A 19,879-nucleotide genomic window follows, 5' to 3' on the forward strand; every position below is an offset into this window, starting at 1 on the left:
CCATTCTCCTCTCTTCTGGTGGTGGAGTGTTGGCTTTGGCGGTGATGTTCAGCAGTTGCTGAGTTTGATGTGTTGTGGTGCATGTGTGTTGGCTCGGTTATGTGGAATGCTGGTCGGTGCCGTTTTGAGTTGTAGGGTGAGCTCCTGCCTGCCGAGTATGGCAAGTCTCATCGACGATGGACAGATGGGCCACTCCGGTCATGGGAAGTGATGTGGGATGACATCTCTGGCAGTCTTACTCTTCAAACTTCCTGTAAGATTTTCACAGACAGTTGTATAACCGTTGTAGTATGAAGGTTGTCTGTAATGTATACACGCAACTAGAGTCATGTCTCAAAATAGACAAGTTACAAACAGACTATTGTATACATTGTCTTACATAACCAATGTACTAACAGGTACAGTATCCCACGCCTTGACCACTGCTTATACTGCGGCCCTACTATACAAAAGTTGGCTTGGCCTTCTATAAATAGAAGGCATCAACAAACTAACAAGACTGTTAACTAGTATTAAACCTAAATTCATAGTAGTGCCAAGAAAAATAATAACAGGTGAGCATGATAGTAAGCGTACGTGTGACGACAATATCACGTGCCTCCCAATCAAAAGAGCTAGTACATGACAAATCAATATGTTGGAAGCAAACTAAATAACGTACGTTCACTAGATCGATCAACAATGCTACTTTTCCTTGAAAGACGATAACGCCCTTCCTTAAGGATACCAGAATTGTAATTCTCCCAAGCTATCATTGCAGCAACGCCCTAAAGAACAAGATTATTCAGACCTCTGACCTGCTCTTATTTTATTACTTGCACAACTTTGTACCCATCCTTACACAATGGCAGTATCATATTCAGAGCGAGTTAAAGCCTGCCATGTGCACAAATACTCAGCGCTAGTTTGACGACCAACTCATGTTTACTGTTGACTGAGGGGGTTAACCAACCAACATGTCGTCACTGCCTCACAAAGCTAACGCAAGTGCTATCCTCCAAACTGTCAAACATCTCCATTTCGTGGGAGATCTTTAAAAAAATAAAAAATACACGCATGTAAAACAAAGCTCTAGACTCCAAATCTTACGAAATCGGTTGCCTATCATCATCAATGCGTGGTCCTATACTCTACATGACCCTATCATATACAGAGATTTTATGGGCCCTCCTATCTTGTTTTAACCAAAATAAAAAAAGGATGTGAAAACATGCAAGCATTAAATTTCTCTTTGTTTTTTGAGGTGTCTTTGTTTCCCTCTCCTTGCTTTGTCGTCATAGTTTTGTCTGCTTATCCCCCAATTTGCATCTACTCTCCAGCAACCTGATGTAGATCCCTTGTCATCTTGCTCTCTGTAAAAGGATTTAACTAGTAGTAAGATCCATGTTGCTTCACCGTTAACTTATACTACTACACTTATGGTTGGAACGGATCATTTTTACTGTTTATAATATAATATAGGTAGGAAATCATCCATGTCCAAGAGAGAGAGAGAAAACTGCACAAATTGCTTATGAGAGGTACCAAAAGGTGTAAGCGAGAGGGGGCCGGGTAAACCAAATATGGCTTGCTCCTTCACCTTGTGCCTCGTGGTATCACATAATGGGCAAAAATATAGTAACAAAAAGTTACTACCGCTGAAACGGACAGGACAGCGTGGCAGTCACCAACCTCTTCTGATTCTTCAGTCTGAATCCAAAGGCAAAAAAAGGCTACCAGAGCCCCAGGAACAAGCAGGATGCTTTAGATCAGAGACCAAATTAAGTAAGTGGAATCCTTTTGCTCGATCTTTTCCTAGAAAACGGACGAATTTCTCCCTGCCTCTGCATGCACACAACCCATTTTTACTTCACGGTTTAATTTTAGTACATGTACATAATGTGTCTCTCCAGATATTTTTGTAATCGAAGACCTGGCTAGGAGGTTCTACACTACATGTAGTGAGAGTGTGATGGGGTAAACCCCTGCACTGCACTGCAGATTACGTACGTAGGTGGTGCAAAAAACAAAATGAAGCATTGTTGAAAACAGAAGCGTAAGCTGTGTAAGATACATAAAGATTACAGATTTGGACAAGTATTTATGAGAGCGCGTCATCAGCTGTGCAACTTCATGTGCTCTGCTGCCCACTCATCATCATCCTTTCCCAACTGAACAGCCCCACAGGAACAGAGAACGCTACGCTATGCTATGCTAGGGGAGAAAGAGAAACCATCCCATATGCTTCGACTACTCTCGTTTTCCACACAGAGAGAGCTTGCTACTACTGTATATACATAGAGCCATCATACACACATGGACACATAGAGCTAGCTTAGCCATCTATAAAAGAAGCCCCATATACTGCCATAAACCGGAGGACCATATCCCACACGTATGATCTGTATTGTCTTCTCCCTCTCCTTCTCAGAGCTAGCATAGCATAGATCCAGAGCTTCTTTCCCGGAAGTAAGCTAGGTTGCTAGACCGGCCGGCTTGCTCTCGATCAGGTCCAAAGCCATCGATTGATCAATCATCTGCTCTGTTGCCATTAGAGTGGTCTACTCCTCTCTGCAAGACGCAGGTAGGTCTACATCTATCTATCCACAGTGTCTAGTACTTCAAATCTCCGGCTGCATCTTCTCCTCCTCCTTTTCATGCATGGTAGCTTGCTTGGTTGGGTACGGTCTATGAAGAAATTTGCTTCTTGCTGGCTCGAGGTCTCAGGCTCTTTCTTGGCTTATTCCAGGTCGATCGAACCCGCTGCGCGTCTCTCGGCCTTGCTCGCCGGCGTTTCTTGATGACGTGCTAGCTCCCTGCCCAAGGAGTTGCCGGCCTTGGAATTGGATCGGTCTTTCAAGCTGTGCTCCACCATCGGCGGCGAAGTTAGCTGGTGCCTCCCATTGTTGTTCCATCCAGCCATCTGGTTTCATCTCACAGGTATGGCGAGCTGCAAAGAATCTATACGCATACTGACTAGCACATATAGTTAGAGAATGCGGTTTTATGCATGCACACTTAATCAGGCTGCTTAGTACTAGTACAGTACCAGATAGTCCTATATATTACAGCAAAATATTTGAGGCCGGCGGGGTGTAATAACCTACTTTTCACATAAAGAGACATGTGCATGGCAAGTCGAGTAGGATTCTTGAGATTGGTAGTAAGTCGTAGAGTATAGCAGATGGCGGTGTAATTATAGGGTTCGAGACATCTCCGGTTTCTCTCCCCCGGCCGGCCGTCCTTGTCCGCCCATCAATACCTCGCCCGCGTGACACTGCTCCCTGACGTTCACGTTTCCACCCCGGCCGCGGCCCACCCCCCTCCACTCCATGCCTCAATTTTGATTCCCTCCTCCTCGATCGTATTCGTGTCATTCATAGTATCACTCTATTTACAGCCGAGAATAATATATGCTAACGCTTTCACTCTCTGTTACGTGCAGCCGTCCCAGAATCCCTGCGCCAGTCGCTGCCTAGTTAATTAGCTTCTCCCGGCGGCGGCGATGGACACCTTCGGCTGGTCCGGCCCCGGCCTGCACGACGACGCCTACCTGCCCCGTCCTGTCAGCCAGCTGAGCTGCGGCCGGTTCGACCTGGACGACGCCTTCCTCGGCCAGCTCCAGTGCGACTTCGGCGGAGGAGGCCAGGTGAGCTCGAGCTACGGTGCTGCCGTCGGAGGCGCAGCGGTTAATAACGGCCCGCTGGGATTCTTTGGCTCGGGGGTCGACGTGTTCTCGTCCGTCGTCGACGGCGCCAGCGCGCACGACGGCCTGCTCGACTCGGCGCTCGCCTTCTCCAGCGTGCTCCCGTGCGGCGGGGAGGGTGACCCCGGGGCCGTCTCCAACGGCGCCATGTTCTCCGGCTACAGCGGCACCACCGTCTGTAACATCTCCTCCGGGGAGTCCAACAACTACAGCGGCGGTGGCGGCGGCCACGACGTAACCGAGGTGGCGTCGCCGACGTCCACCATATCGCCCACCACGACGTCGCACCCCACGATTACGTCGGCACAGCAGGTGCTCCACGTGAGCCGGAAGCTACCCGCCGACGACTGCCCCGCGGCAGCAACGGTGCCGCCGCTCCCACGGGCCGGCACAAAGCGGAAGTCCCCCACCACGACAGCGACGAGCATCACGTTCGGCCAGGACACCAACACCGGAGCGGCCGGCGGGTACAAGCCGGACATGGAGGCGATGGCGCAGGTGAAGGAGATGATCTACCGCGCGGCGGCCATGCGGCCGGTGAACCTCGTCACGGAGCCCCCCGCGGCGGGCAGCAGCAAGCCACGGCGCAAGAACGTGCGCATCTCGAGCGACCCGCAGACGGTGGCGGCCCGTCTCCGGCGGGAGCGCGTGAGCGACCGCCTCCGCGTGCTGCAGAAGCTCGTCCCCGGCGGTAGCAAGATGGACACGGCGTCCATGCTGGACGAGGCCGCCAGCTACCTCAAGTTCCTCAAGTCCCAGGTGCAGGCGCTGGAAACCCTAGGAACGACGAGCAGCACCGGCGCCAGCGCCGCCGCGGCCGCCAGCACGGGCAGGTTACAGTTACACTCACAGCTGCATTATTACAGCAACAACCCTGGGTTTCTCGGATTTGCGAGAAATAACAACAACATTTCTTCCGCCTTCAGAAATCCTAATGGAAATTCTGCCAGACTGTTGTAGTACTGTTCAGTGTCGTCTATACATGTTGCTGTTTCGTACTGTTTCAGGTCGCCGTGTCAAGACTACGAACGTGGTTAAGTAGTACAGTACTGTATACATATATATACTAATTAAGGTTTAGTGTCGTCGTGTACTTTTGTCAAGAATTAATTAATTTGGATCGGTCCGCTGCATCGTGGAAGCGATTCAGGTGCAGCGTGAGATCGAGACCGTGCCGGTGGCAGGACATCATTTATGTATTGGATGGAGAAGAAAAGGAAGAAATATATGAAACTATTGAGATATCCATTTTTTTTTGCGGGGTTTGAGATATTCATTTGTGTTCTACTAAGTGGCTGGGACACCCCCCCGCAAAAAAAAAAGTGCCTGGGACACGACCGGCGTGGGGTGCATGTAAAATCGTAGTGAGAGCCTCTCTTCCATGATTATATACTATAAAATAGCATAGGAAGTTACTTTGAATGGTATAATCGGTGTAATTATGTAATTAAACCTTACATGCATGGATCATCTGTTTGCCGCACATGCATGCATGCATGCCGTCACTCACACAATGACTAAGCTAGCATAGGTACAAATGTGTGGATCATACGTATATCTTATAGTAGCATAGGAGGTTAGTTTAGAATGGTAACTATGTAAAGCGTTTATACTGCATGCATGCGTGCATGATGATTTCTTCCGCTCAATCATGGTCCGATTGCTTGCTGCACATGCATGCATGACGTCAGTTGCAGAGCTACCATAGCTGCAAATGTGAATCATTGGGTGCATGGATGAGGTGTCCCAAAATGGCAAACTTGCGTGGTGGTGCATTGGTCGGTCTCCATATCCGCATATCTTTTGTTCCAGTTCCGGGATGATTAACCAGTCTTCTTCTCCTTTTGCACCCCACAAATGCAACGAATCCAGGTGCGAGTGCAAAAAGGAGCTAGGTGAGGCGAGGAAGATATGTAGCTAGATATGTAAAGAAAGGCTAAGCCTTCTTTTCCCTATCAAAGATGGATGATCTAGATGCTACACCTATGATCTATCTCCATATCTAATGCAGTAGCTATGAATATATGTAGTATATATCCTATATCCCGTGTCTTTTTATCTTATCTGCACAGCGCGTGTAATGCTGGCAGCTGGACCAGGCTTTCTGCTGCGCGCTGATGATAAAAAGAAAAGCGCGGGAATGAATTGGGATTAAGTTAACACGGAAAGGTCCTTTTGCGGCTGCGATAGCCTTAGCCGGTGCATGCATGCATATGATATGCTGGATCGACTGCATGCAGAGCGAGCAGGGTGAAACCCTAGACGCGCTGTCAGTCCACCAGTGCATATGCAAGCACCCTTCGTCCATAGGCATCATCGTTAACAATAGTACTAGTACCAGTAATAGAGGAGGACTAATGGCAGCATGGAATCATTGCACACATGATTAAGAGCTACTCCTACTAGCTAGCCGAGGCGCAGGAATTTGGGCCCGTGCTGGCCTAGCTTGGTGCCCCCGCCCTAATAATATAGGAGTAGTACTGTACTAGTACCACCATCCGGTCCTCTTGAAGCGATCGATCGATCTCGCGTCAAACTCTTTGAGATGTGTGCAGCTGCCGAGAGACACACACAGAGAGAGAGAGAGAGAGAGAGAGAGAGAGAGAGAGAGAGAGAGGTGGTTGCGCTTTTGCAGGGCGCTTTAGGGCTGGGGACGCGGTGCAGTGGCAGTGGCAGTGGCAGCAGGAATGGCATCGCAGCATCGGTACCACCACATCCAAAGACAGACCACAGGCGCTCGCTCGCTTTGGTTTGGCTGCTGCAGCAGCGGCGGCCCGCGCGCGTCGCCAAAAGACATTCTCTCAGGGCGGGGCTGCCCCCCATCCCCATGCCATGTGTGCCACTGCCAAGCCCACGGCCACGGCAGGCCGCAGTCTGCATCTGCTCCCCGCGCTCGCTGCCACCTCTCTCTCTCTCTCTCTCTCTCACGATCCACCGCCCCAATTCCCGTCGCGACCCAAGCCCAAGCGTGCGCCTTGAGAAAGGTGCGCCCTCATTGCTCGGCACATGCACGCACGCACACGCTGACACGCTCTTCCTCTCTGTCAGTTTTTTTCCTGCATGGTTTCAGGATGCGCCTCCGTCAGCCGTTTGTTTTGGCTCGAGGCTTTTCTCGTTGCCTTGCCGCTCCGTGCAACATACCGACCCGTTCGGTGGCTGGCTGGCTCCGTACGTCATTCGGTCCAGTGACCGGAGAAGATGGATGATCCAACGAGGTGTACGTTGACGATGGGTGGGAATGGAATAATATGAGCGCGCGCGGTGGAGCAAGTGTCGTTTTGATGGCGGGCCTGGACGGCAACTCACCGTACGAGACTAGCCTTGCCGCTTGACAGATGTTGCATCTAGAGGACGAACGCTCGGTTAATGATTCGGCAAGTACTTTGCACAAGCTGTGCTCATTTGGTCAAACGCTTTACCACCGTCAACAGTGATTCCGCGAGCGGCGTTCGTTGGCTAGCTTGATCATCACCTGACTGGTGGCCTAGCATCTTGGGACTCTAAAACTGTTGCGAGCCGGCGTGAGGCTGACTGACCGACCCCCAAGCCAAGCTCGTCCAGACGGTGCAGCGCCTACGACGGACTAGTTCGTCATGGCGGCTGGTTTGACCACGCAACACGCAGGGCACGTCATGGCACCCGGTTTTCCGGTTCAAAACCATCGAAAAGGATGGCCAGCTCGTGTCGCGCGCTTCTTTCTTCCGGGTGGTGGTTTGCTGTTTGCAGTCGTTACGAATTAAAAATCAGTCGATCCGCGTCTTGTGAGGAAACGGATTCCGGTTGGAGGACGTTTCAAGCTTCTAGAACCGAATTTTGATCGATGCCGCTTTGGAAAGCTTCGCGAACGAAAGCGTGACGCTTACAACACAGCGGGAGATAAATGCATGCGGAGGAAATGAAATGAAATGGCTTCGGTGACGCTTTCTTATTCAGCAGCGTTCGCAGACCGGAGCAAAGAAAAGATGCGATCCCCCTTTCGAATGAGTTCTCCGGCGTTCCTTCCTTCCCTACAAGGAAAGTCGTACGCATCATCCTCAAGCCTGGGCGTCGCAATCACTGGCCTTACCCAAACGGGCAGCATATCAAAGCCTAAGATACGGCCATATCGCATACGACCAGATCAGATCAGCCACCTTCCCTCCCTTCTGCATGCACACCAGCTGCCCCACGCTGCGTGCACAATAATTCACAAGGTGTCTGTCGCAACTCGCAACCCAACCTCGACAACGATAACGAACTGAGTGCAGAGCTGGCTAATCACAATAATTGGACGGTGGACAACGACTACAGTTCGGGGATCAGATTCTGGGAGGCCTATATACGGTGTAACATGACAGTATGCACAAGCGACCTCGAATGTGTATATAACATATGCAAGCAGGTAGTAGTATATCAACACAGGACATCTTCTTTTCCACTTTTGTTTTTCTGAACAGTTTTACATCATAAAATGGTCGGGCACAACTGACCTCCTCACACGAGTGTTGCTATACATGACATGCCAATGAACCACTCATCCAATATTTAAAAATGTTTATAGGGAACCAATGAACTTCCGAGGGACAATCGGTGGGTGTCGTCCAATGTACAGCGTTCAGACAACCTTGTCACACAATTACTGAACACATACAATTTGGAGGACCTACCTGGCTGGCTCAGTGAGCGAGCTTAAAGTAGAGTATGATAAGGATGGCCACAACAAGAGCTGAAATGATTCCACCAATGATCCACTTGTTCCTGTCCATCCTCTTTGACATTGCCGACAGGATTTTCTTACTCTTTCCAACGTTATCATCAACCCCATGCAACTGTAAACAAGACCAGACTCATGTCACTAACAGAAGTATGGTCTTTTCTTTTCTTTTCTTTCTTTTGAATCCAATAGAGATAAGGATAATAAGTAAATAAGAAGCAAATCATGGTTATTGCTAACATTTGCTTGTATGCAATGGTGTTAGCAAAGTTAACATAACATACTAACAAACTAACAAATAAGGATGACAGTCACACTATTTCACAACTTCTATTATGTAAGTAACTGATGAATTTTGCAGGAATAAAAATTCTGATATTTCAACAATTGTATCAATTACCATGGCATGCATACGCTGCTACTTGAAGGAATGTTACTATTTGCTCTTAATAATATAATATCCAAGAGAATAGACGGAAGAGATATTTGTTTTAACTTCTAATATTAGCCAAATTCCCAAGTGGCCAAGCCCTTGAACCGCTGGGACTGAATAAATGATCTTTTACAGGCTTTTATGCTATCATCACTCAACGACCGTACGGCGACACATTACTAAGCTGGGTACCAGAATATACTCACTATTCATACACAAATAGAGCAATGGGATGTCATGCAAAATAAAACACAAGGTCATGCTGTAGAGAATCTTAGATTACACACTAGAAATTCTAGATAATGCACCTAACTGATTAAATGAGCACAAAGATTGTGATATTTCAAGAAATGCATCAATTATCATAACATGCACATGCTAGTAAAGGGGGAGATCACCCACTGTTTGCTCTTTATATCCAGGAGAATAAACCAATGAGATATTTGATTCACTTCTAAAATATACATTATGACGAATCTAATTAAACTAATTTGGTGTTGTAGATGTTGATATATCTTCCGATAGACTTGGTCAAAGTTTAAGAAGTTAGACTTGGGACAGAACTAGAACTTCAATTAATTTGGAGTGCAGGAAGTAGGTTATAAATAATACTAACATTCAATGGTCGAGAAAACAAAAATTAAAAGAATTGCTCAAGGTGGAGGCACTTTCAAAGCTATTACACTGCACCTAACAGAATTTAATAAACTAGAACCACCAGTGCTCTATTTTGATAATAGATCCTGCATTCAACACATGAAAACTATGATTATTATATTTAGCAAATTATCAAACCTAGAACCTATATAATGGGCTATAGCGATCTGATCTCTATCAGTAGTGCCAGAAATAACAACCGGGCTGAAAGGAATGATGAACAAAAGAGCTATATAGCCAACAATGGTTTGCATAACATTTCAGTGAAGTATATCTAAACTACAATAAAGCAGTTATGACTGAATACATACAGTATCGTGAGCATGCAGTAGTGACTGCCGTTGTTGATGAAGGTCCTGAAGAATCGACACACCAAGTTCTTCTGTCTCCAGCATAGTTCTTCGGCTCTCTTTAATTCTGTCAGTGGACTGATTCAGTCTTTCAGTTGTCATCATCAACCTTCCTCGCTGATCAGTGGACACCTGAGCCAGGAAAGAATTCCCAAATACAGCATGAGTACTAAAACTAGCAAACATCAAGAACTTTGACGCCACTTAAGAAATCAGAACAAACATAATAATACCGCATTATATATACACTTCACATCAATAGAGAAATATGTCAAGACAGGGAACACTGTTTCTACAATACGGAAAGACAACATTGCAAGAACTTGCAATATCCAGGAATACAAAAAGTGGATAACTCCCTTTTCCCGATATATTAAGCAGCTTTTCAAAATGATTGAATCAGGACTACATTTTCTTTTATAATGCAGTAAGAAGAGGTACAATTCTCTTTTTGTCTTTTGGTTCTGAACAGATACCATTCTGCACAGCAGATATGATTTTCCCCTCTGCAGTTTACTTTCTAATAAGGCTACAGAAACAAGCTATGCAGCGAAGAAGTATCTTGAAGATACATCTACACATTGTAGTACTCATTTATTGGTCAAAAGGGGCATATTTATAGGAAACGCCAAGGAATTATTGTTTCCATCACTGTTTCCACTGTCACTTTGCATAAAACAATACCTTCATTCAGTAAAAACAAAGAAATACAACTCAAGATTACGAAGCAATCATAGTTAGTGAGGGGGATACAGATACAAGTCCTAATGAATTCAAATCAGCACAGCGGTGCAATGGAAGAATATGGACATTTTTTAGAATCAAAATTCAGAAATAAATTAAAATAGGGGGAATAATCAGTTATACACTTTCTAACTCCAGCATTCAGTGGCAGAGCATGAGTCCAATCCCAAAGGCGGGGCCAGAGGACAATGCAAAAGTAAGAAATTGTTCATGTTAGAAAAACTCAGCAAAGTATGTAGAGTGCCTCCTTTGCAGCAGGGGTGGTCAACTATTGGTTAATGAGACAAAATAAAGCCACTGTGATGGGCATCTTGGGAAAAATGTCGTTGTGATCTTCATTATTTGGGGTGAATTGTCACTGCAATCACCATCATTTTAAGAAACAAGGTCTTCTTTGCAACCGCATAAAATAAAATGCAATTTAACAGACTAGATAAGCATCCAAACATGTCAATATGAGGAGAATGGCCCAATTGACAAGGCAATTGTAGTGCGGTATGCAGTACTTAAGTTCATATTTCGCATGCTGTCAGATAGTACATCACAGAATTGTTAACCGTGTCACTGCACACAATCTAAACATAACCAAGTAGTGTGCAGCATTGTAAAGTACAGCTTTACTAACAGCATCACAGCTAAGTAGTCCAAGAGAAGTTCAAAATACAGTATATTAATCTGATCATAAGCGCCAATAAGATTCATAATATTGTCACTGACCAATATTAGGGATACCGCCACAATTGAATAAACAATAGGTGTGTCTAGTTCTCATCTAGATGAGAAATAACTAAGTCTCATCTAACTCCACCATTTGATTTCGTGCGGAGATTCATGTGGATTTGTTTTCTTTTACTTTCTTGCTTGATTAATTAAACAGTGTGGGAGTTAGACAAGACTTTGTTAATTCTCATCTAATAGTACCACATATTAGATGTCACGAAGTTTTGATCATCCTTTCAGCACCAACCCAATCACCTAATAGTGCCACATTAATTAAAAGGTATCTATGTGGCAATTGAATTGATAGGAATAGAGAGCTCACCGCGAGTGTGTCAGCCATGCCAGATTCAAGGAGCTCCTCCTTGGTAGTTTGCCTGGCATTAGGCGCCGAGATCCTCTTGAGCTCGCTCTTGAGGTTGTTAAGGTCAGATTTGTACTCCCGCAGCTTAGCTAGCAAACCCGCTTTCACGCTAGGCGGCGTATTCCTAGCCTCCAGGTCCATCCTCCGAATCTGTAATAAATACATGAAGGAAATAAAAATCACATACTGCCCCCACATGGCAGTGAAACAAGGGCATATACAACTTGCCCCAAATCACACATTCACCTACGCCTCCCAAAATCACATCCTAGTTTCCCAACGGCAGAATGTAGGGCAGCAGAATCGTATAGGCATGTAGCCAAAGGAACCTCATAAATAAAATAGACCTGGTATTTACCAGCGATTCAGCTTCCTGCACGCCGGACTGGATCTCGGAGAGCCTCTGCTTCTTCTTCTCTGCATTAGATCTCACCGTGTTAGACGAAACCAGCAGCGGCGAAAAGGGAGGAGAAATCCCCCGGTACAATTAGGCATGGGGGGCGGTGGGCACGTACCTCCATCGAGGGCGGAGGCGACGGTGCACTTGCGGGAGAGGGAGGCGGATTCCTCGCAGTACTGGCGCTCGTAGCCCTCGAACACCTCGCTCATGACTGCTCCCCTCGATCGCCTCCGCCCGCGCGCAAAGATTCCCCCCTCCGGATTCCGCGCCCAAATCGTCCGGCGGCGTCGAATCGAGCAGATGATCGAGACGGCCGCAATTCGATCCGGGCTGCCTCACGAGGGGGGGCTCCGGGCGTTTGGTGGAAGCTTCGATTTTGGTCGGGTAGGGATTGGGGGATTTGGGGTGGAGGTCCGATAAAAGCACGGCTGCTTCGCGGGCTGGCGTGCGCATTGGCACGTTTGTATCGTGTCTTAATTGGGACACGGTGAATTCCAAAATCCAAAAGTATAATACTCCCTCCGTCCAAAAATACTTGTCATCAAAACGGATAAAAGGGGATGTATCTAGATGTATTTTAGTTTTAGATACATCTCTTTTTATCCATTTTGATGACAAGTATTTTCGGACAGAGGGAGTATAAAATGAGACACTGCGTTATGGGTCCTGCCGGTTTTATAGGTATCCTGTCGTGCAGCAGAACTGACGGCGGTGGTTTTCCGCGCAACACCGTACACAGTAATGTAAACCGGTCATGTTTAATCCTGTTTAGCCTCACTAACGATCTAACCGTTCAATAATTTGCTTTTAAAAAAAATGTGGAGCTAGCAAATCTAATTAAACGGAATTTCAGATGCCCCTTATTTGCCATTTACATCCCTAACCGTCACAGAAGGAGACAACCCTCGTTGGTTGTTCGCCCGGTTCTCCTTTCCCGTTTTCCTCTATCCCCATGAATAGGTGGTTTGGGAGGGCGATTTTCCCAAAATGTGCGCCGGCAAGGCCGCGAGCGGATCCCTCCTCTCTGTCCGCCGCTTCGCGGACCGAGGGAGGGTCCCGGTTCTTTCCTAGCCTGTAAATAGTCATAGGGGCAGGGTTTTTCTATTGCGTTGTTAGGGTGGTTGGGGCAGCGGGCAGGAGAATAAATCTGCATTGGCTCCAATCCCACATCGGCGGCGTCTCGAAGTTATGTGTCGTGTCTGCTTGGCGGTCCTTCAAATCGACAGGATTAAGTTTCTTTGTTGATGTAGGCGAGACGACGGCGTCGACATCTTCTCTGGATGTTTGTGTCCTCCTGCTCTGTCCCCGACGATGTGGCGTCCTCTCCAATGTCGTTGAGGAGCATGGCGGCTGTGACGCCCGAATAATTAGACTACAGTAATTCCCTGCTATTGATGCCACGTCACCTCTGTCACTGTAGTTAATCCCGCGTTAGTTCAAAAGCCAATTCAAATTCAAAATTGAATAAAAGGCAATCAACAAAAGTTTTCAAATTTTAAAACTAAAATGTTCCGGTTGTGCCAAATATTGCACTGATAATTATTGTGGAGAAAACATATTTTTAGGAAATGCCTAAATGCATTAAAATGAAATAAAACAGAAAATAGATAAAAGAAAATAAAATAAAAAGAAACAAACAAACAAAAAAACAAACCCCTTCCTGGACCTAACCCCCCCTCTCACTGGGCCAGATGGCCCAGCTGGCCGGCTCATCTGGGCGGCCCAACCCAGCAGCCCACCTTTCCCCCGGTCGCCTCCCTCCTCCCTGTTCCCCCGACCCAGCGACCGCGCTCGCCGGTCGCCACCGAACCCTGTCGCCGTCCCCGTCGGAGAGGGGATAAGGGCGACATCCCCTCGACGCCTCGAGCCCTCCCCTCCACTCACCCGTTCTCCCTCTCGGCCCCTGCGCCTTTCCCCCTCAGCTCCACCTCGTTCCCCACCGCAACCGAGCGCCGCCGTCGCCATGGCTGCGCCATAGCCGCGGCCACCGAGCCCCGTTCTCCTCCCCGACGTGTCCACGAGCTCCGCCGCGTCGAGCCCGTCCTCCTCGACCACGGGCCCGAGCCCCGGGAAACCTGCATCGACCCCGCGCCATCTTCTTCCTCGTCGGATCCCCGCCGCCGTTCGCCGTCGGTTCCGACTGCACCACGCCTTCCCCGCGCCCGCTCTAAACGGCTACGCCCCGCTGTGAGCTCCTGCTCCTCCTCCCCCTCTCCATTAGCTCGCTAGCTTGCCGTAGCCATCGCGCCGCGTTAGGCCGCACCCTCCGCCGCCTGGCCTCGTCGCCGGCGTGGCCACGGCGACCTTTTGGTCCCGTTCGTGCCTCCGTTGCCTTGGCCGCATCGTGTAGGCCTCGCCGCGCTCTTCGGTTTGCCCCAGTTCGCACCGTAGCCCCGCCTCTGCCGCACGCCCGAACCACCCCGCCGCCGGCGAGCTCCTGGCGCTCCGCTCCGACCTCCCCAGCACCCCGCACCGCCACCGTTCGACGCGCGGCGTCGAGCCGCGTCGAACGCAAGCAACCGCGGCCCCTGGGACCCCCTGTGCGCTAAACCCGAGCCGAGCCCGCCGCGCGCAGCCGCGATTTGGCTCGCCGGAGATGTTCCGGCGCCGTCCGCCGATCTGGCTAAGTGCCCCCCCTGGGTCGCTGCCAGTGGGTCCTGGTGGCCCAGTTGACTGGGTTGACCCCAGTCAACTGCTGACTGGGCAGCCCAGTGTCACTGTCATGCGGGCCCCGCCGCGTAAGTAAACTAAATAAAATGTTTTTATAAATAAAACTAATTAAGTAATCTAAATAGGCACTGACAGGTGGGGCCTACCTGCTAATAACCTTGTTTAAGTTAGTTATAAAACTCTGTTAGTGCCCTGTCAATGACATGTGGGTCCCACTGGACCCACCTGTCTGGTTTGACTGGTCAGCCGACCTGTTGACCTGCTGACGTCAGTGTTACCTCATGCTGACGTCATAATTCATTTTTGCTAAATTCAAATAATTCCAGAAATTCAAATAATCTTTGAAAATTCATATCTTTTAAACCGTAACTCGGATGAAAATGTTTTCTACATGAAAGTTGCTCAGAATGACGAGACGAATCCGGATACGCAGCCCGTTCGTCCGCCACACCTCCCTAACCTATCGAACTCGCAACTTCCCCCCCTCCGGTACCTCTGTCAGAAAACGCGAAACGCCGGGAATACCTTCCCGGATGTTTCCCCCCTTCGTCGATATCACTTAGTACCGCGTTAGGGCATACCTAGCACCGCGTTTTGCCTCCTTATGTTTTGTGATGCTTTGTTTGCTCCGTATTTACTGTTTCTTCCCCCTCTCCTTCTCCGGTAGACTACGAGACCGACGTTGCTGCTACCCGGTTCGACTACGGAGTTGACGACCCCTCCTACTTGCCAGAGCAACCAGGCAAGCCCCCCCCTTGATCACCAGATATCGCCTATTCTTCTCTATACTGCTTGCATTAGAGTAGTGTAGCATGTTACTGCTTTCCGTTAATCCTATCCTGATGCATAGCCTGTCATTGTTGCTACAATTGTTACCCTTATCTGCTATCCTGCTGCTTAGTATAGGATGCTAGTGTTCCATCAGTGGCCCTACACTCTTGTCCGTCTGCCATGCTATACTACTGGGCCGTGATCACTTTGGGAGGTGATCACGGGTATATACTATATACATTATATACATGACACATGTGGTGACTAAAGTCGGGTCGGCTCGAGGAGTACCCGCAAGTGATTCTGATGAGGGGGCTAAAAGGACAGGTGGCTCCACCCCGGTAGAGGTGGGCCTGGGTTCCTGACGGCCCCCGACTGTTACTTTGAGGCGGAGCGACAGGGCAGGTTGAGACCACCCAGGAGAGAGGTGGGCCTGGCCCTGGTCGGCGTTCGCGGATACTTAACACGCTTAACGAGTTCTGGGTATTTGATCTGAGTCTGGCCATTTGGTCTATACGCACTAACCATCTACGCGGGAGTAGTTATGGGTATCCCGGCGTCGTGGTATCAGCCGAAGTTCTTCTTGACGTCAGCGACGGAGCGGCGCGCACCGGATTGGACTGGAACGCCTGCTAGGCTAGGTCTGCTTCCGGTCGCCCTCGCAACGTGCAGGTGTGCAATGGGCGATGGGCCCAGACCCCTGCGCGCATAGGATTTAGACCGGCGTGTTGACCTCTCTGTTGAGCCTAGGTGGGGCTGCGACATGTTGATCTTCCGAGGCCGGGCATGACCCAGAAAAGTGTGTCCGGCCAAATGGGATCGAGCGTGTTGGGTTATGTGGTGCACCCCTGCAGGGAAGTTTTTCTATTCGAATAGCCGTGTCCCTCGGTAAAAGGACGACCCGGAGTTGTACCTTGACCTTATGACAACTAGAACCGGATACTTAATAAAATACACCCTTCCAAGTGCCAGATACAACCCGGTGATCGCTCTCTAACAGGGCGATGAGGAGGGGATCGCCGGGTAGGATTATGCTATACAATGCTACTTGGAGGACTTCAATCTACTCTCTTCTACATGCTGCAAGATGGAGATGGCCAGAAGCGTAGTCTTCGACTGGAATAGCTATCCCCCTCTTATTCTGGCATTCTGCAGTTCAGTCCACTGATATGGCCCTTTACACATATACCCATTGCATATGTAGTGTAGCTCCTTGCTTGCGAGTACTTTGGATGAGTACTCACGGTTGCTTTTCTCCCTCTTTTCCCCTTTCTATACCTGATTGTCGCAACCAGATGCTGGAGTCCAGGAGCTAGAGATCCCGAGGATGATGCTACATGGAGTTCGGCTTCGAGGAGTAGTTAGGAGGTCCCAGGCAGGAGGCCTTGCCTTTTCGATCGTTGCTACTTTTGTGCTAGCCTTCTTAAGGAAAACTTGTTTAACTTATGTCTATACTCAGATATTGTTGCTTCCGCTGACTCGTCTATGATCGAGCATTTGTATTCGAGCCCTCGAGGCCCCTGGCTTGTATTATGATGCTTGTATGACTTATTTATGTTTTAGAGTTGTGTTGTGATATCTTCCCTTGAGTCCCTGATCTTGATCGTACACATTTGCGTGCATGATTAGTGTATGGTCAAATCGGGGGCGTCACAGCGGCCTTGTTCAGGAGGTGGCTGACAGTTACTTCTCTTGGTGGTGGCGTCGGTGTGCGGAACATAATGACCTAAGTGGAACAAGGGAAGTAGTCCCTGGATGGCGGTTCTGGTAGTCTTCCTCGACGGTGTCAATGGGAAGTTCCATTTCCGAAGTCAGGATGGCACGGGGGCAACCCCTGGCTGATATGCCACAACGATATGTGCCTTGCCGTGTGCAGTGAGCCTGGTCTTCAATTCACAAAGCCTCAACAAGGATGATGCTTCCCGGCCATGGCAACGATGGAGGCCTTTCTCCTCTATGTCTGGCGAGCGTCTCGATGGTGTTGGAGGTTGAAGATGGTTGACATTTACAGCGTGTGCAAGGAGCCCTTAGGTCATGTTTGTATTTTCGTCTCCCCTGGTTCTGTCTTGCAGGGTTTCCAGGATATCTATCATGTTCTTTCATTGTTTCCCTGTTTGTGGGTTCCTGTAATCTCACTTCAGTTCAACGGAATGCATGGTTACCTTAAAACATTGCACGGGAGGTGATATATGTCATCCATAAGTGCCGCAGTTTTCTACCAATCTCAATTCAAAATTACAATAAGTAATTATTAGAATTTTTTTTTAGAAACACCTGTAAATTTGTTCATACTCATAACAATTACATGCACACTAGTTTGGACCTAAGATCCAAGAAAATACAAAGTAACTCCTATGACTAAGAATTACAATGAAATCTCTTAAATCACCTTCTTCGCGGTATCAATCTCTACTCGAAGAAATACTCCAAAGACTTTGGTAAAGAAGTTGCAATTGGACTAGAGCAACAGTGTTGTCACTCTTTCACCCGCACGAACATTACCAGTAATGGTTTTTTTAAAGCGCCTTGAGTCGCCCATCTAAAAAGATGAGAAGCATTGATCGATGAACATACTTGGGTCAGGGCTGACCGCCTACAAGTGCAGGCCGTCGAATCACTATATCTTCAACATGGTGTTGATGCAAGATTTCACCTTCACAAAGAATCAGACAAACAAAAAAAGTTTGACACAGCAACATAAACTCATCAGATCCGAATAATCGAATCTATGAGGACAGAAAACTCTCAAACTTCATGGCACCGCTAAAAGGGCGAGAGGAAATTTATTCTCGCAAAAACTATGATGATCACTAGACATTAACGAAAAACATAAAGATCTTGAAGATCCGAGCTCCCCCCTTCTTTGCGCCAAGATGGCAGCTGGAGGCGAGAGGACCTAAAATTCTCAGATGGTGCCAACGGCGGCAACACAAGAAAACCCTATAGTACTTATTAGATTAGAGGGAATATATCCTATTTATCGTCTTTGAGCGTCAAACAGTGGAGCCTCCACCCGCAAACAACACACAACGAACTAGTCTTGTTTGGGGATCCGCTGCACGTGTGTATGTTGTTTAGTTTGTTGTTTTTCCAGTTTTTCTCTTTGTGGTTATTTTTATTAGTACTGCTTGTGATTCTTTCTTTTTAGTTGTTACTTTTTTCTTTGTTTTTTATTTCTTTTCCTTTCACATTTCTATTTTTTTGTTTCTCTTCTGATTTGTTTTTATGGTTTTTCCTTTTGCATTTTTCATTTTGTAATATACAATGAGTATTTCAAAATACATAGTGAACATTTCTGTACTACTCCATGGTACAAAAATTCTAATATATGATGAATTTCTTTTAAATACACATCGAACATTTTGTTTAGTATACCGTGAACTTCCTTTAATGTCTAGTGAACTTTTCTTGTAATATACAATTATTTTTCTAACAAAGATTGATTCTTTTCGAGAAACATATTGAACAGTTTTTTTAATATACATTTTCTATTTTTTTATATTGGTTTTTAATTACCTCTATAGAAAACCGTCATGAAAACCATAGAGATAAAACAAAGGAAACCCGCTAGCTCAAATGAGCTCACAAGTGTGCGCTGACCCATTTGTGCCTCGCTTCAGGCGTCTATTTGACGCTAACAAACACGCGTCAAATAATACTAGAACTTGTGATATATATGACCCATTGCAGGAGTTATGCCTCGCCTAGCTCACTGCGTGCGCCTACATGGGCATGGCCCAGCGGGCGACAAGTCGTGAACCAGCGTATGCATGGACGACAGTTTTTGTTGTTGACATATTTCACTTTGTTTCTTTATTTTTTTCGGTTTTATTTTAATTTTAAAAAGTTGACTACATAAAATAAGGTTCACGAATTTTGCAAAGAAAATCACAGATTTGACAATTATTCATGATTCTCAAAGCGTTTGTGAATTTTAAAACAAAAAACATAAATTCAAAAAAATCACAAATTGAAAAAAGGAAAACTAAAAATACACGAGTTCAGAAAATGCTCACAGATTAGAAAAGAAATGTGATTAAATTGTTAGCTGTACAAATGTTCTTGAATTTCAAAAAATGTTCCTGAATTCAAAAAAGATCATGAATTCAATAAAAGTTCATGGATGAGAAAATCATTGAATTGGAATAATCTTCACGAATTTAATTTTTTTGTAAACTATAAATTTTCATGAATTTTAAAATATTTATGATTTTTTTGCGAATTTGAAAAATGTCCATGAATAAAAATGTACAAAAAGAAAAGAGAAAAAACAATAGAAAAGGGGGGGACCAAGAAAAAAATGATAAAAGAATTCTCCGGGAACCTTTAGAACACTAAGCTGAAGGTTTTCATATAAGATTAGTAAAGGCAGTCGACACCTCCCGCTAATGGGTC

At 47.0% G+C, this 19,879-nt stretch overlaps 2 protein-coding genes across 2 annotated transcripts; one reads left to right on the plus strand and one right to left on the minus strand.

The window, feature by feature from the left end:
• Positions 1 to 2,184: 2,184 nt before the first annotated feature.
• On the plus strand, positions 2,185 to 4,933 carry LOC123078854 (transcription factor LATE FLOWERING). Its single transcript, XM_044501496.1, has 3 exons — positions 2,185 to 2,563; positions 2,729 to 2,919; positions 3,425 to 4,933. Exon 3 carries the CDS (start codon positions 3,485 to 3,487, stop codon positions 4,643 to 4,645), a length of 1,161 nt encoding a protein of 386 aa, XP_044357431.1. The 5' UTR covers positions 2,185 to 2,563; positions 2,729 to 2,919; positions 3,425 to 3,484; the 3' UTR covers positions 4,646 to 4,933.
• Positions 4,934 to 8,070: 3,137 nt separating this feature from the next.
• LOC123078855 (vesicle transport v-SNARE 13) lies at positions 8,071 to 12,467 on the minus strand. The gene is made up of 5 exons (XM_044501497.1): positions 12,159 to 12,467; positions 12,002 to 12,060; positions 11,605 to 11,793; positions 9,780 to 9,950; positions 8,071 to 8,493 (listed from the first exon to the last, which is right to left on the minus strand). Exons 1-5 carry the CDS (start codon positions 12,250 to 12,252, stop codon positions 8,341 to 8,343), a joined length of 666 nt encoding a protein of 221 aa, XP_044357432.1. The 5' UTR covers positions 12,253 to 12,467; the 3' UTR covers positions 8,071 to 8,340.
• Between the last annotated feature and the right edge of the window lie 7,412 nt (positions 12,468 to 19,879).

Source organism: Triticum aestivum, chromosome 3D (assembly GCF_018294505.1).
Source record: "Triticum aestivum cultivar Chinese Spring chromosome 3D, IWGSC CS RefSeq v2.1, whole genome shotgun sequence".
Lineage (NCBI taxonomy): Eukaryota > Viridiplantae > Streptophyta > Magnoliopsida > Poales > Poaceae > Triticum > Triticum aestivum.

Bases quoted from the DNA above. Each gene is read 5' to 3' on its own strand.
- LOC123078854 (XM_044501496.1), top strand. From the start codon at position 3,485: ATGGACACCTTCGGCTGGTCCGGCCCCGGCCTGCACGACGACGCCTAC.
- LOC123078855 (XM_044501497.1), bottom strand. From the start codon at position 12,252: ATGAGCGAGGTGTTCGAGGGCTACGAGCGCCAGTACTGCGAGGAATCC. The intron at 12,061-12,158 runs GTACGTGCCCAC...GATCTAATGCAG, and splicing joins CGCCTCCGCCCTCGATGGAG to AGAAGAAGAAGCAGAGGCTC. The intron at 11,794-12,001 runs GTAAATACCAGG...TATTTATTACAG, and splicing joins TGCAGGAAGCTGAATCGCTG to ATTCGGAGGATGGACCTGGA.